The following is a 16244-nucleotide window of genomic DNA, read 5'->3' on the forward strand; positions in this document are numbered from 1 at the left end:
ATGCCTACCACACTTCTTGCAAAGCTGACTATGGTGACCCTAATGACTTTACCATACATATGGAGACAGCTACCCACAAGAAAGGTCACAACTATATCCATTCAACACCACTGTTCAGTAGTGGTACCAAAATTGACAATGTAGCTCAAGCAGAGATTGCATACTTCGATAAAAATGTCACCTGAAAATTTCCAAATCTCCAGTCCTGTGGCGACAACTCTGTCACATGTCTGCATACATGGGCCTTTTATGGTATGGATTCATAAAGTATGTTTTACTCATAGTTAAAAGGTATACAGTGACATGCAGTTGTTTGGTCTTCAGAAAAAGAGCTTCATTGGCAATCACAACTTAAATGAGTTTTGTACAACCTTAGTAACTGGTACCCTTTTTATTAACTGTTTCAGAATATAATTAATAAATGGTCCTGGACCACAATTGTTGTCCCTTGATTTTTCGATGTTCACGAATATAGTCCCTTGTGTTGACAGTGGGTTACTTGCCATTAATTTTTATACCCCTTCCAAATTTATTTCTCCTTGTTTAATGCCTCAAATTGCAAGTTCAGGGGTGAAATTACACTGTAAAAAAAATTGGGTCTAGAATTTTAAAGGAAAGTAGTGATTAGGTTCAGCTGAAAAAAGTTAAAAATTAGCACTTCGGAAGCTGTCAAAAGATTTCAAGACGCCCTCAACATAAAATTGTTCGTATTTTGATTTAGAGCTGATGAAGTTTTCTATAATTTTGATATAATTTGTCTCAAAAGTAGTACAACACACTGTAAAAATTTCATTGAGAAAGCGAAGGTGGGATTTTTTAAATTTTCATTTATGTTCTAAAAGAAATGCACTACGAAATAATTGTGGTCTCGGACCAAATGGGAAATGTGTCCATAGGACACAGATGATGTCCCCGCATGCATATCATATAAAGTTATAAAGTGACAAAACAGAAGAAGGTTCAAAGTGATGCTACCAAAATTTGTACTTGATTGGAGTTTTGTGGTAATAAGTATTGTGTATAAGTTTCATGACATTGGGTTGAGGCCAACTTAATTTAGAGAACAGAACAAAAATTCAGCAGTTTTTCTATTTGTAAAGGGGCATAACTCTAGAACAGTAGAAGTGTTACCACAAAAATTCCATCTTGATCTGCGTTTAGTGTTATTAAGAATTGTGTATAAGTTTTTTAACATTTGGTTGAGGCAAACTAAAGTAAGAGAAAGGAAACGAAAAAAATCAGTAATATTTCCATTTGTAAAGGGGCATATCACTGGAATGGTTAATGCGACACCACTAAATTTCAAACTAGATCTGTATTTTGTGGTAATTAGCATTGTGAATAACTTCCATAACGTTTGGTTGAGGCAAACTAAAGTTAGAGAAAGGAAATGAAAAATTCAGCAATTTTCCCATTTTTAAAGGGGCATAACTCTAGAACGGTGAAAGTGACACCACCAAAATTCAAACTCTGTGTTTTGTTGAAATAAGCATTGTGTATGACATTTGGTTGAGGCAAACTAAAGTAAGAAAACAGAAACCAACTTTGGGACGTACAAGGGTAAAACTTAATGACCCCTCTGCTACGACTGGGGCATAATAAAAAATATTTCGTTTAGGTAAAAATCATTAACTATAGACTTTCGATTATATTGAAGAAAACATTTTGCTAGCAAATTGTCACAAAACAACTAAATTTGAGACACTTTTGTAAATACTTGACAATTCAAAACATGCAATTTACCTCAAATATTGTTTTTCATTAGGCTATCCATACATTTTTCTTTTTACTATCAAAATAAGTATTTCTTTTTACTATTAATAAATAAGTTTTTATTTTTACTTTTAATTTCAGTATTTATTTTTACTATTAAATTAAGTATTTCTTTTTACAATTAACCTAAGAATTTCTTTTAACAATTAAACAAAAGAATTTTGTTTAATTTTTGCATTCATACTGAATTACAGCTAAGATATGCTTCACAGTTTTCTTCCTGTCAATTTTTACAACTTTGTAACTGCAACTATTTCAGTACCCATCAAAATATTTAGTTTGGAATTCAGAATCTGGTAATATTCTAACCACCAAAATTGTTTGTATAGTTTGTTGCCATTTTAGGGTCTCTTCTTAAATTTACATGGGTATAAAAATAGAAAACAAACCAGATGAATGTGGTTTCCTCTCTCATGGAGTTGTTTTTGAAGCACTCAGAGCCAAACAGATTGGAAAATTTTCAAGGTTAGGATTTCAGTCAAAGGTGCAAACAATTTAAATGATTGTTTTCTGTAAGTAGATTGTCATTGTGTGGACTGACAGACAGACAAGACATTTGAAAAACCTTGTACCCTAATTTGTTATTCCTGTGTTAGTCAAAATAAAACTCCCTTATCCAATGAGTACATTTGGGTGATGTTTACCAATCTAAGTTCAATGAAGCCTTTAAACTAGTCTAATGGTACATTGTACTGCATTTGTATATATATTTTGGATCTGACATATCTGACAGAAACTTGGTCCGAAGACCACAATTAATTTGTAGTGCATTTCTTTTAGAACATAAATGAAAATTAAAAAAATCCAACCTGCGCTTTCTCAATGAAATTTTTACAGTGTGTTGTACTACTTTTGAGACAAATTATTTCAAAATTATAGAAAACTTCATCGGCTCTAACTCAAAATATGGACAATTTTATGTTGAGGGCGTCTTGAAATCTTTTGACAGCTTCCGAAGTGCTAATTTTTAACATAATAATAATAATAATATAATAATAAATTCTTTATTTAAAGAGGGTAACTCAATTAGAAATAGTCTAATTTTCATTGAGGCCCTCAAACAAAATACATGCATACAGTTAACATTCATACATTCATACATTAATTTACAATATATATTACTAGTATATACACAATTCAATCATTGAAATATACAAAGGGTAATAAATGACAATATTTGATATAGTTTTGTTAAAGGAAAACAAATTAGTTGACTTGCATATAATTTTCAAGAAAATGATTATAACTATGTTTCTTGAATAATTCCACATTAGGACATTTTTTTATTTCGAGTGGTAAATTATTCCATACTTTGGTTGCAGAATAATGAAAAGATTTTTTATAAAAATTTGTATTTGGTCTTGGAACAAAAAGATCATTATTAGAGACAGATCGTAAGTTGTGGCGTTGCACATCATCAATATTTAGTATTGCTAAGTAATCAGGTGTTAGCCCATTTACAATTTTATACATTAGAATTGATTGTTGGTATTTTATTCTTTTGGTAAAAGATAGCCATTTTAAAGAAGAAAACATGAAATTAGATGGAATAGAAATATCGCATTCCAGTATAATTCTTGCTACTCTTTTTTGAAGTTTTATGATTCTATCTGAATCTTTTTGTAATAAATTTCCCCAAACTGAACTACAATAGTCTATATATGGTAGAATATATGCATTATAAAATAGTTGCCTTGTGTGTATTGGCAAATATACTTTAATTTTATATAAAAGTGATACTTTAGATGAGATAATTTTACATATACGATCAACATGATCTTCCCAGCTTAAATTTTCATCAATGTCTATTCCAAGTAATTTGAAAGAATGGACATTCTCAATACATGTTTCGTTGACGGTAATACATAATTCTGATAGTTGTTTAAGTTTTTGTTTTGAACCCAATTTCATACACTTAGTTTTTTGTGCATTGATTTTCATACTGTTATTGTTACACCAAGATTGTATAGCATTTAAATCATTTTGCAATATGCTGTTTATTTTTTCAATGTTTTTATCATGAAAATGCAATGTTGAATCATCAGCATATAAATCCATATTGGATTGTTTAACATGAAGTGGTAAATCATTTATATATATTAAAAATAACAGCGGACCTAAAATAGAACCTTGAGGCACTCCATACTTTACAAACGATTTATCAGATTTAATGTTTGCGTATTGGACTTCTTGTTGTCTGTCAGACAAATACGATTTTATCCAATCTATCATATGTTTTCCGATATGATAAAATTTTAACTTTTCTAGAAGTATGGCATGGTTTATAAGGTCAAAAGCCTTACTGAAATCTAAAAACACTGTACCAACTATTTCTCCATTATCTAAATATTTTAACCATTCGTCAATTAGTTTAGTTAGCGCTGTTTGGCAGGAATGACCTTGTCTGAAACCTGACTGGGCGATATGTAACAATTTTTTATTGTTAAGGAATTCATATAACTGTGTACATACATGTCTTTCGAAAATTTTAGATATGGTATTCAAAATAGAAATTGGACGATAATTTGAGGGAATATCTCTTGGTCCTCCTTTATGTATAGCAGTTACTCTTGCAAGTTTTAATTTTTGCGGAAAACGATTTGAAGTTATACTTTTGTTTATTAAAAAAGTTAGTGATGGGGATATTATTTCTGCACTTAGCTTTAAAAATTTGGGACCTATTCCATCTAAACCTGCGGATTTATTAATATTAAGATGTTTTAGTTGAGAACACACCTCTCCAATGGAAATGAGTTTTAAATGAAAATTTTCAGTTTTCTTTAATTTTTCACTAGTAAAATTTTGTAGCATAGAAAAATCCATATCTGAAGTATTATTTCCAATAAGTTTTTCAGCTACGGATGAAAAATGAACATTAAGAGTATTTACAATATCTTGGTTGTTATAAACCGTTTGATTTTCATACTGCATTTTAGGTGGAAAAATATTATCCTCTTTTGGATTTAACTCTTTAATATGATTCCAAAGTTCTTTACTATTTTTGGAACTAGTTATGGCGTTTTGGTAATATTCCTTTTTTGCATTAAATATTAACGACGTTGTTTTATTACGCCACTTTTTAAAGTTTATCCAATCTTTTTTTGAATGATACATATTCCTATATTGAATGGAGTTTTTAATTTCTTCATTAAACCATTCGGCTTGTTTAAATGTTTTTACTCTTTTAGTTTTCATTGGTGCATGCTTGTTTATAACTTGATTAAAAAGTTCATACCATTTGTCGACAGCAATATCAATATCATCTTCCATTTCAACAATATGAAAAGGGGTTTGATGTAAGTCTGTACAAAAGGCATCTTCATTAAATTTTTTGAAACACCTATACTTTATTTCGATATGATTTTCTTTTTTTATCTTTATATTGATTTTTCTATTTAAGCATACAGGATAGTGGTCACTTAAAGCATATGAAGGTACATGACAATGGACAATATTTTCAGGATTAGTAGTGTAAATATGATCAATTAGAGTTTCAGATTTGTCACAAATACGTGTTGCAGTGCGAATTTGTTGTTGAAGATTAAAATTGTTTATGAAATTGATCCATTTTTTATTCTCAATTTTAATCAAGTCAATATTAAAGTCCCCCATTAAAATTATCTCTTTGTTTTCTGAAAGAGCTGCATTAAATTCTTCCTCAAAAAGATCTATCCAGGATTGAGGGGAATTTGGTGGTCTATAAATAGTACAAATGAAGAAAGGTTTAGATTTTGGAAATTCTACCTCTAACCATAAAGTTTCTAATGTATTAATGGATAAATCAGAACGATTTTTAACTGCAATAGAATCTTTGACATAAACCAATATGCCACCACCATCCTTACACTGGCGATCTTTTCTGAAAATTTTGTATCCCGGCACTTTACATTGTTCATTGTTAATGTCAGGTTTTAAGAATGTTTCAACTAATCCAAATAAATCTAAATATTTGTTATTTATAGTAATTATATTTTTTAACTCGTCAAATTTAGATAAAATATGTCTAACATTAAGGCATACAGCATTGAAACCTTTACATTTTAGATTAAGACAGTTTTTTTGATAATGTTTGTTTCTATTACAATTAGGTTTTGAGCTGAGGCTATTAGCATATTTACCATTTTCTGATTTTTGACAATTTTCTGTAGAACTTTGGTTTTTAAAATTCTCAGCTACAGACATACATTTTTGAGTACATATACATTTTGATGTATTACAATTTGGACATAAATTAAGAAGTATATCGAAATTGTTATGAAGTAGTAATGATTTACTATGATTTGATACTTTGTCTACAAATTGAAATACATCAGATTTATCCTAAAGTGTGTGACAGTCTTTACAATGATGACCATAAAAGCCACAATTAAAGCAGATACCATTGAATGTATTTGCAATGGTTTGTCTTTTACCATGCTGTTCAATACTTTCATTATTGGACTGAGAAATAGTTGTTTGGTTGAAAATGTTTACAACTTTGTTTATGTTTCTAAGTAAAAGAATTGTACCCTGATTAGTGAGGTGTATTCCATCACGGTGGTAGTAAGAAGAAACGAGATCGCCGCCTCTGGAGACAAATGCATCTGTTTGTTTGATGATTTTTAACTTATGTTCAGTAGAAACCCTGTGTAATATTGCATTATAAATTTCTGTATCAACATTCCGTCTTGGACAAATCTCAGATACAGCAATGTTTATTCCTGGGTTTATCGATTTGACAGTTTTTATCATATCATCATATTTTTCTTTGAAAGCTTCTGGATGTATCCTTGACGAGGCATCATTTCCACCAACAACTAAAATAATACTTTTGTAATGTTGTATATTAGATTTTTTAATCTTTTCTGTTAATGTTGGTACTGTTGCGCCTCTATTTGTTCGTATGTGAACATCTTTTCCAACTTTGTTTGCATCGATGCCTTTAATTATGGAACTTCCTATTATCAATGTTTTTTCTTTCCGTTCCTCTGGAAATATTTGAGTGTTTCTTATTGTTGTATGTGATTGATCTATATATGTCTTTGATGTATTGGCTGTGTTGCAGTTAAAACTACGATAATCTATATTTTCATTTGATTTTTCCACTTCAAAGTTTTTGGCGTTGTACTGTGTACGGCTTGGTAAATCTTTTACTCTATCGGCGAGGCTTTGTATTTTGTTATGAACGTGACTAAAATTTTTGTCCTGGTCAACTTTAACCAACTTGACACTGTTTTCAATGTCATATAAATGTTGTGTCTGGTGTTCGTCAATAGTACACATTTTTTTTGAAAAAGCGGTAATCCTATCGTTGACTTGATCGATCTTATTTTGGAAATCTTGTTTGTCTTCTATACATTGTTTGTCTATTGATTTAACGAGTTCAAATAAACTGTCGGTTTTATCTAATAGTTGATGTAAAAGTGATTTGACAGAATTTTCATCTTGCGTGATATTTTCACGTGCATGTAACAATTCATTAACATTCTGTAATGGTTGGCGTACCTTTTTCAGCTGAACCAAATCACTACTTTCCATTAAAATTCTGGACCCAATTTTTTTACAGTGTAATTTCACCCCCTACTTGCAATTTGAGGCATTAAACATGGAGACTTAAATTTGGAAGGGGTATAAAAATTAATGGCAAGTAACCCACTGTCAACACTAGGGACTATATTCGTGAACAACGAAAATCAAGGGACGACAATTATGGTCTCGTCCCACTTCTCTTTATACTCTTTTTTATCTGAATTAGTTGACAATGATAACATGTTGATTTGGAAAACATGTATCCTTATACAATAGATGCCTGCATATTTATTAAGTTAATCTATGGTTATATTTATTTATTTAATTTTAGGTGTTTTAACGCCACTTTTAAGCACCGCTTTTGGGCTTCTTTTGTGACAGCCAGTTTTTATTGGTGGAGGAAGCTGAAGTGCCCGGAGAAAAACCATGACCGTCGATAGGAAAACTAAGAATCCTATTCAATTAACCACCCGAGTGGGGTTTGAACTCACAACCCTAGTGTTGAATGGCTAGTGATTACAGTAGTAACTACTTAGTACTTAAACCACTCGACCACAGAGGTCCCCCTCTATGGTTATATGAATATCAGGCTGGTTTTCAAATGAATTTTTTTGACCGATCATAATGAAAAGTAAATTATCATGAAAAGAATGTTCAGATTTGCACCAAAAAAAGCTTTCATAGTTATCATATATCAAATTGCACTATACTCTTGAAAAAAAATTGTCAAGCATTTTTTTGTGAATATCCTTTTTTTTTATGAAAGTATCATAAGAGTTCCAGGAATTTTATAAAAAAATCATATTACATAATCCCTTTTTTTCCTTAAATGATGTTGTCTGATATGAGGACTACCTCTGTTTATTTCATTTCAATTCAAGTAAGGTTCTAGAAAGACTTTCATTTTTTAACACTGTTATCGGTTCCTATAATATTTCCTTATTACTTAGCCCACTTTATGTACCTAATCTTTCTGTTAAGGACTCTTCATAGATCCAAATAGCCATTAAACCATCTTCAACTGTAATTTCACTTCTCAGACTAAGTCTAGCATGACTCATTGACAGGGAATATCTACAATATTTGTGATACAAAAATTAAAGCAAGCAAACTCAATAATTCTATCATAATATCTGTCTTTACTAACACCTCTAACATTTGGGGTTTTATAATCGCATATTTTCAACATTTTGCACTCACATGTAGGTGTGCAATTTTTATTATTTTATGATTTTTGGACACAAAACTAAATTCTGCTACCTTTCCACTCTAAATTTGAAATGAATAATATTTGAAAGAACTATTATGATGTTGCCTTTCTGTGCCTTGTAGGGTTTGGGATTTTAATTTCATGACCAACAACATAAGTTATATGTTTTAGACAAGAAATCTTTGTAAAAGCAAAAAAAATCTTTGTAAAACATATTAACTGATTTGTGTCAATTTTTTTTCGGGGATGTTAAAGAAGGTAGTTATGCAAGAAGGTAGGCAACATTAAACAATTAAAATTTATTTTTGGCCTTATATATGTTTCTAAAGCAAAAATTACATGATTTTGTAAAACTTAATTTTCTTGGCCAATATTATGGCACTAATCACATCTTATGAGCATTTTTACCATAAATATGACTTTGACTGGATTTTATTCATGATTCTACCCCTATGTTATTCATGATTCTACCCCTATGTAATTCATGATTCTACCCCTATGTAATTCATGATTCTACCCCTATGTTATTCATGATTCTACCCCTATGTAATTCATGATTCTACCCCTATGTTATTCATGATTCTACCCCTATGTAATTCATGATTCTACCCCTATGTAATTCATGATTCTACCCCTATGTTATTTTGAGTTAACACTTCCTGTTTGTTGACTGGATGTTTATCTTTGTCTTTGTTGATTCTAGCTAACAAACATAGTTTTCCTGTTACTCAAAGCAACTGAAACAAGAGGCTCTCAATAATAATTTTTGCTTTTCAATATAAATTAATTAATGGCTTAAAAATTCTATCTAAATGTTCTTGATTAGTGTAACATTTTCTTCAAAAGCAAAAAATACATGTTACCCCTATGTTTCATTTTAGCCATAGTGGCTATGTTTCTTGATGTACAAGGAAATAAAATACAAAATTTATACAAAATACTCTGAAACTCCTCCAGCCCAATCTGTTGAATTTGATACAGCAGTTTCAAAGAAGAAGATTTTTTAAAGTAAGCAAACTAGATGAACAAATTGTGAAAAATTTTCTTTAAAGGGTCAGTGACAATTTTGGTCATAGAAACTTATTTGGAGATCTTACTTTGCTGAACATTTTTTTGCTGTTTACAGTTTATTTTTATTATTAATAATATTCCAGATAATTACCAACCAGATGATAATTATCGAACCCTGAACAGTTGGAGCAAGTATGGACACAACATTCAAGCTTGATACAGCTCTGAATTTGGATTGTGATTAAATAGTTGACACAGCATAGGTTTCTGACACAGAATGAATGTGGTCTAATGAACTTAAATAATTTTTTTGTTGCTTTTGAGCAATTCACTATGCTGTTGAATATTACATGTATTAATCCCCTCCAATTTTTTTTTTATTTCTGAAATCTGAAATGAGAAAAATTGTTCCCCCCACCCCCTCTCCAATTTTTTTTTTACCTCCCCCTTTCCTGTATTCCAAAAATAATTTCAATTCAAATTTCTAATTCAGTTTGTAATACTACTCATTTAAATACATCATAAAATATTAAAATATAAAATGACATACAGTCATGGTTAAAATATTAATTAATATGGGGACAAAGTCCCCTATTACAGTAGAAAATTCAATAAAAAAAAAAAAAAAAAAAAAAAAAAAAATCGGGAAAATTTTTTCATTGTACTAATGAACTCAAAATCGTTCAATTTTTTTTTGTCGTGTTTTTTAATTTCCGGATCTGCGCAGAACACATAACTCTACTTCCTTCTTCCGGTCTTGTTGTCGTGAGACTTTGATTAGTCTAGTAAAATATAGGAACTCAAGGAACACAATACCGATATTTCATTTTTAATCATTCTTTGTCTTTGGTATGAATAAACGTTAGGCCTACCTGATGCATTGCGTTTCTTTGTTTACATTGAACATGACGTCATAACTTAAATAACGTCACAAGTAAAATCCCTAACAACAGAACCAAAATCGGAAACGTTACGGTATTTCCGTATCTTTTTTTTAACAAATATTTAAAATACAAAAAAAATAATTTAAACAAACTTCGTCCCCATTCACAGTAATGCCTGCCTCATATTAGTAACTTCTAAAACAAAATTACAGCTTATCATCTCAAGACAATCATCATTTCTAAAATACATAATTTTCAAGCAGTGTAAGGGAGGTAATCAAACATATATATAACAGTATTCATAAAATGGAATTGGATTACCTCCCTTACACTGCTTGAAAATTATGTATTTTAGAAATGATGATTGTCTTGAGATGATAAGCTGTAATTTTGTTTTAGAAGTTAAATTGTCTAAATTGTCCATTAACCAGAAAAACCCTTGTTTTTTCCCCTTATTTGCTCCCATTTGCTCAATGACTTGAGCCAGCCTTACTTTTGTAGTAAGAAACTTTGTAGTACAATTTCAGAGAGATCTATTGTCTGTAAACTAGAAAAATGCTTGTTTTGGGCCCCTTTTGGCCCCTAATTCTAAACCTTTCGAACCATAACCCCCTTAAGCAATCCCAACTTTCCTTTTATGGTTATAAACATTGTGTTAAAATTTTATTGATTTCTATATACTTATACTAAAGTTATTATCCGGAAACCATCTGTCTTCAGGCGACGAAGACGTGATACCAATATACGACCAAACAACTTTAATTTTTGCAGTCGTATAAAAACTTACTTAAAACTTCCAATTTAGTGGCAGCAACCCAACAATGGGATGTTAGATTTATCTGAAATTTTTAGAGCTGATAGAACTAGACCTAATGAACATTTTTTACCTCACATCAGATTTGCTCTAAATGCGTAAGTGTTTGATAATATAAGCCAAAACTGCATTTTACCCCTGTGCACTTTTTTTAGCCATGGCATCCATGTTTTTTTGACACAACAGAAAATAAAACACAAACTTTATTCCAGATATCATAAGGACCATTAAGCTTAAGTTTGATTGGAATTGGTTCAGTAGTATCAGAGAAAAAGATTTTTTGAAGTTAGTAAACATGATAAACAAATGGTTTAAAATTGTCCTAAAAGGGCAATAACTCCTTAAGGAATCAATTGACAATTTTATTTGAAGATCTTGCTGAACAATTTTGCTGTTTACAGTTTCTCTTTATCATTAATAATATTCAAGATAATAACCAATAAAATGATCTGCAGGGTGCAGCTTGATACAACCACAGAAGTCAAACTCTGAAGAAATAATGGCCAATATGGACACAACTTTCAAGCTTGATACAACTCTGAATTTAGATTGTGATTAAATATTTGACACAGAAGGAATGTGGTCTAGTGCACTTAAAAAAAAAATTTCCTTTAATGGTCCAATATCAAAAATCTAAATACATGGATTGATTCAGCATATCAAAGAATCCCAAGAATTCGATTTTTATGAAATCAAAAAAAAGTTTAATTTTGGACTCTTTTGACCTCAATGTGGACCAATTTGATAATAGGGCCCAAAATTCAAAAATCTAAATACATGGATAGATTTAGCATATGCGATCCCACTGGCACTTGAATCAGAATTTTTTTCTCTATATACCTCAATATAACACAAGGTACTTAACTCGCATTTTAGAAAAATTTACGGCGGTGACGAAATTTCGTTATATGCCGATTTTTCGGCTGTCAACCCAACCCCACTTAAACTTGTTATGTTGTAAATCTAAATTGTTTACCTTCACACTGGTGTATAACACTCCTACTTTTGTTGTCGGTATCATCCGTAGCAATCCTACCCTAGAATGTCAATCATAATTATTTAGTCTACCGATGCAAAATTTGAAATAAATGTCTCGCAGTAAAAGGTATTTTTGTCACTCTCTTTATGTATCTTGGTTTCCGATTGGTCATATTTTATGGAAAAGTCTAAATGATTGTCAGATTATCTGATCTTATTTCAATTCAGACGTAAAGTCAAGAGAGAGTTTGAATGACATTGATGTAATGTGTAATTATTTTGTCTACCAATGCAAAATTGGAAATAAACGTCTCGCAGTAAATGATTAATTATAATAATTGTTTAAAAAAAAACTTTTAGTTTTTGTCTGAATAGAACTTATCACCCAATTAGTAAAATTGTATAAGATACTGCGAAAAAAATCTAACAAGTGTTATTTGTGGTATGTCTAATAAGTTACGAGTTTCCTTTTTTAGACACAAATCTTCCCATTGACATTCTTGGTAAGAATTTCAACGGATGATTCCGACAACAAAAGAAGGCGTGTTATACACCATAGAGAAGATAAATCAATTTAGATTTACGACATAACAAGTATTAGTGAGGTTGACAGCCAAGAAATCGGCATATAACATAATTTTGTCACCGCCTGACATTTTTCTAAAATGCAAGTTAGGTACCTTGTGTTAATATATTAAGGAATATAAGAAATTTTTTTTCTGAGACAAGTGCCTGTGTGAAAACCCCATACATTCAATTTTTGTTGAAATCAAACAAAGTTAAATTTTGGACCCGAATTTGGACCAACTTGAAAACTGGGCCCATAATCAAAAATCTAAATACATGTTTAGATTCCGCATATCAAAGAACCTTAAAAATTCAAATTTTATTTAAATCAAACACATTTAAATTTTGGACCCTTACGACCTTAATGTAGACCAATTTGAAAACGGGACCAAAAATTAAATATCTAAAATCACAGATAGATTTGGCATATCAAAGAACACCAATAATTTGATTTTTCATGAAATCAAACAAATTCTAGTTTTGGACCCTTTGGACCTCAATATGAACCAATTTAAAAATGGGGCCCAAAAATCTAAAAACTAAATACATTGTTAGATTTAGCATATAAATATTGGACCAACATAAAAACTGGGCCCATTATAAAAAATCTAAATACATGTTTAGAATCAGCATATCAATGAACCCTGAGAATTCAATTTTTGTTAAAATCAATCTAAGTTTAATTTTAGTCCCTTTTTAATGTTGACCAATTAAAAACGGGACCCCAAATTAAAAATCTAAATACAGGGTTAGATTTTGCATATCAAAGAACCTCATTAATTCAATTTTTGATGAAATCAAGCAGAGTTTAATTTTGGATCCTTTGGACCTATGTGGACCAATTTAAAACAGGTGTCATATGGTATTTTGAACCCCCTAAAAAGTGAACCCGGGGTCAAAATACCATGCGGTAAAATGAACCCTGAGAATTCAATTTTTGTTAAAATCAATCTTAGTTTAATTTTAGTCCCTTTTTAATGTTGACCAATTAAAAACGGGACCCCAAATTAAAAATCTAAATACAGGGTTAGATTTTGCATATCAAAGAACCTCATTAATTCAATTTTTGATGAAATCAAGCAGAGTTTAATTTTGGATCCTTTGGACCTATGTGGACCAATTTAAAATATCTTTTCCAGTATATTAAATACATACAAACTACTTACTGGAGTAATATAACTATGTTAAGGATTTAGAATAGCTTGAATTTTTAAAATTCAAGGTCTATAGTAGGGGGTTCAATATACCGCAGGGGGTTCAAAATACCATGGCTAAGTAAAATTTTCAAAATATCTTTTCCAGAATATTAAATACATACAAACTACTTATTGGAGTATTACAACTATGTTAAGGAGTTAGAATAGCTTGAACTTTTGAAATTCAAGGTCTATAGTAGGGGGTTCAATATACCGCAGGGGTGTCAAAATACCATGGCTAAGTAAAATTTTCAAAATATCTTTTCCAGTATATTAAATACATACAAACTACTTATTGGAGTAATATAACTATGTGAAGGAGTTAGAATAGCTTCAATTTTTGAAATTCAAGGTCTATAGTAGGGGGTTCAATAGACCGCAGGGGGTCAAAATACCATGGCTAAGTAAAATTTTCAAAATATCTTTTCCAGTATATTAAATACATACAAACTACTTACTGGAGTAATATAACTATGTTAAGGATTTAGAATAGCTTGAATTTTTGAAATTCAAGGTCTTTAGTAGGGGGTTCAATATACCGCAGGGGGGTCAAAATACCATGGCTAAGTAAAATTTTCAAAATATCTTTTCCAGTTTATTTAATACATACAAACTACTTATTGGAGTAATATAACTATGTTAAGGAGTTAGAATAGCTTCAATTTTTGAAATTGAAGGTCTATAGTAGGGGGTTCAATATACTGCAGGGGGGTCAAAATACCATGGCTAAGTAAAATTTTACAAATATCTTTTCCAGTATATTTAATACAAATTCCAAAAACTTAATACACTGTTAGATTCAACCTATCGAAGAACCCCAAGAATTCAAGAATAAAACCCCATTGAAATTGGTCAAGAAATAAGCAATTTATACAAATAAACTCATAGATACCAGGATTAAATTTTGTATATACGCCAGACGTGCATTTTGTCTACAAAAGACTCACCAGTACACTCATATCCAAAAAAGTAAACAAGAGGCTCTCAAGAGCCTATATTGGTCACCTATTATTTTTTTGCTTAAATCTTTCATCAATGATTAATTTTGCTTTTCAATATATATTAATGAGTGGCTTAAAAATGTGATTTAAATGTTCATTGTATCTGTCATATTTTCTTTAAAAGCAAATAAATGCAATTTACCCATATGTTCCATTTTAGTCATAGTGTCTATGTTTCTTGATGTACAGGGAAATAAAATACAAAATTTATACTATATTCATTTGAGAAGATTTTTAAAGTTAAAAACATAAACAACTTGTGTAAAATTGTCCTTAAAGGGCAATAACTCCTTAACAAGTAATTGTCTGGAAACTGAAAAAAATAAACTTCCTACTGTCCAGACAAAAAATAAACTACCTACTGGCTAGAAAAAAAATACCTACTAGCTAGACACAAATGGAACCCTAAAACCTGTCCATAAGTATGAATATTCAATATCTAGACCCAAACCTAACTCTGGTTAATAATTGTCTCATTGGAAATGACAATTTTTCTTAAAATTAAAATTTGTGTAACTAAATCTTATAATCAATCAGCAAACAAGATGATACTTACAATGTTTTCAGGGCTGAAACAGGTACTTTAGAGTTACTTTCAGAACTTCTTGTTTTCCTACTGGCTAAGTAATATCCATGTAACAAACCTTCACATTCTTCAGTCATATTAGGACAAATAGCCTTCACATATCTGAGAAACTGAAAAGATAAAAAACTGTACAGGATATTTTCATCTATTAATATATAGTAGTATTTAAACATTCAAACTCATCACAAAATGTTTACTTTCTGAAAGGACAACAGGAACTTCTAACACTGCCAGAGCCTTTCTGTTGTAACCTTTATAGTACCTATACGTTATCATAAGTATATTAATAACTTCAAATTACTTGATATAATTAAACACATACAATTTCAAAGCAATGCAAATAGAGACAAAAGTTTTAAAATCAAATATACCCTAATTATTTAGCTTAAACTCTCTCAAAAACTAACTCAGACTACTAGACCTGCGGTTGGTAAGATTAGTAATTCCAATATTCTGATTAAGTCTTACTTTTAAACATATTCTAATTTTTTTAAGGCATTGTATTTGATATACATAAATAACTGTTTTTGATCGTACTGTCATGTATTGTGAGTTTTATGTGAGGCCATGGAAAAATAATTGATGGTTTCCCCTAACAGTTTTTTCTGTTGTTTCCTGAATGGTATTATAATAAACATTTTAATGTAGAGGCACTATATAATGTTTGAGAGACAACACCAACAACACAAAACCTGTCATCTAGAGTTGACCTCATG

The 16244-nt window shown here is 30.4% G+C and overlaps 1 protein-coding gene across 7 annotated transcripts in view; it reads right to left on the bottom strand.

Annotated features, from left to right (window-relative positions):
* Positions 1-16244, bottom strand: part of LOC143042526 (minichromosome maintenance domain-containing protein 2-like) — a 91962-nt gene that overhangs the window by 15418 nt on the left and 60300 nt on the right. For 4 of the 7 annotated variants that reach the window (XM_076214892.1, XM_076214893.1, XM_076214891.1 and 1 more), the window contains 2 exons: positions 15499-15638; positions 8246-8355 (listed from right to left, as the gene is read on the bottom strand). In XM_076214892.1, coding sequence (XP_076071007.1) covers positions 8246-8355; positions 15499-15638 — 250 coding nt within the window. Of the gene's footprint in view, positions 1-8245; positions 8356-9123; positions 9229-12176; positions 12238-15498; positions 15639-16244 lie in introns of all 7 variants that reach the window. The other 3 variants (XR_012968030.1, XR_012968029.1, XR_012968031.1) reach the window with 3 other exon arrangements.

The sequence above is a fragment of the Mytilus galloprovincialis genome, chromosome 8 (assembly GCF_965363235.1).
Source record: "Mytilus galloprovincialis chromosome 8, xbMytGall1.hap1.1, whole genome shotgun sequence".
In the NCBI taxonomy this organism is placed as follows: domain Eukaryota; kingdom Metazoa; phylum Mollusca; class Bivalvia; order Mytilida; family Mytilidae; genus Mytilus; species Mytilus galloprovincialis.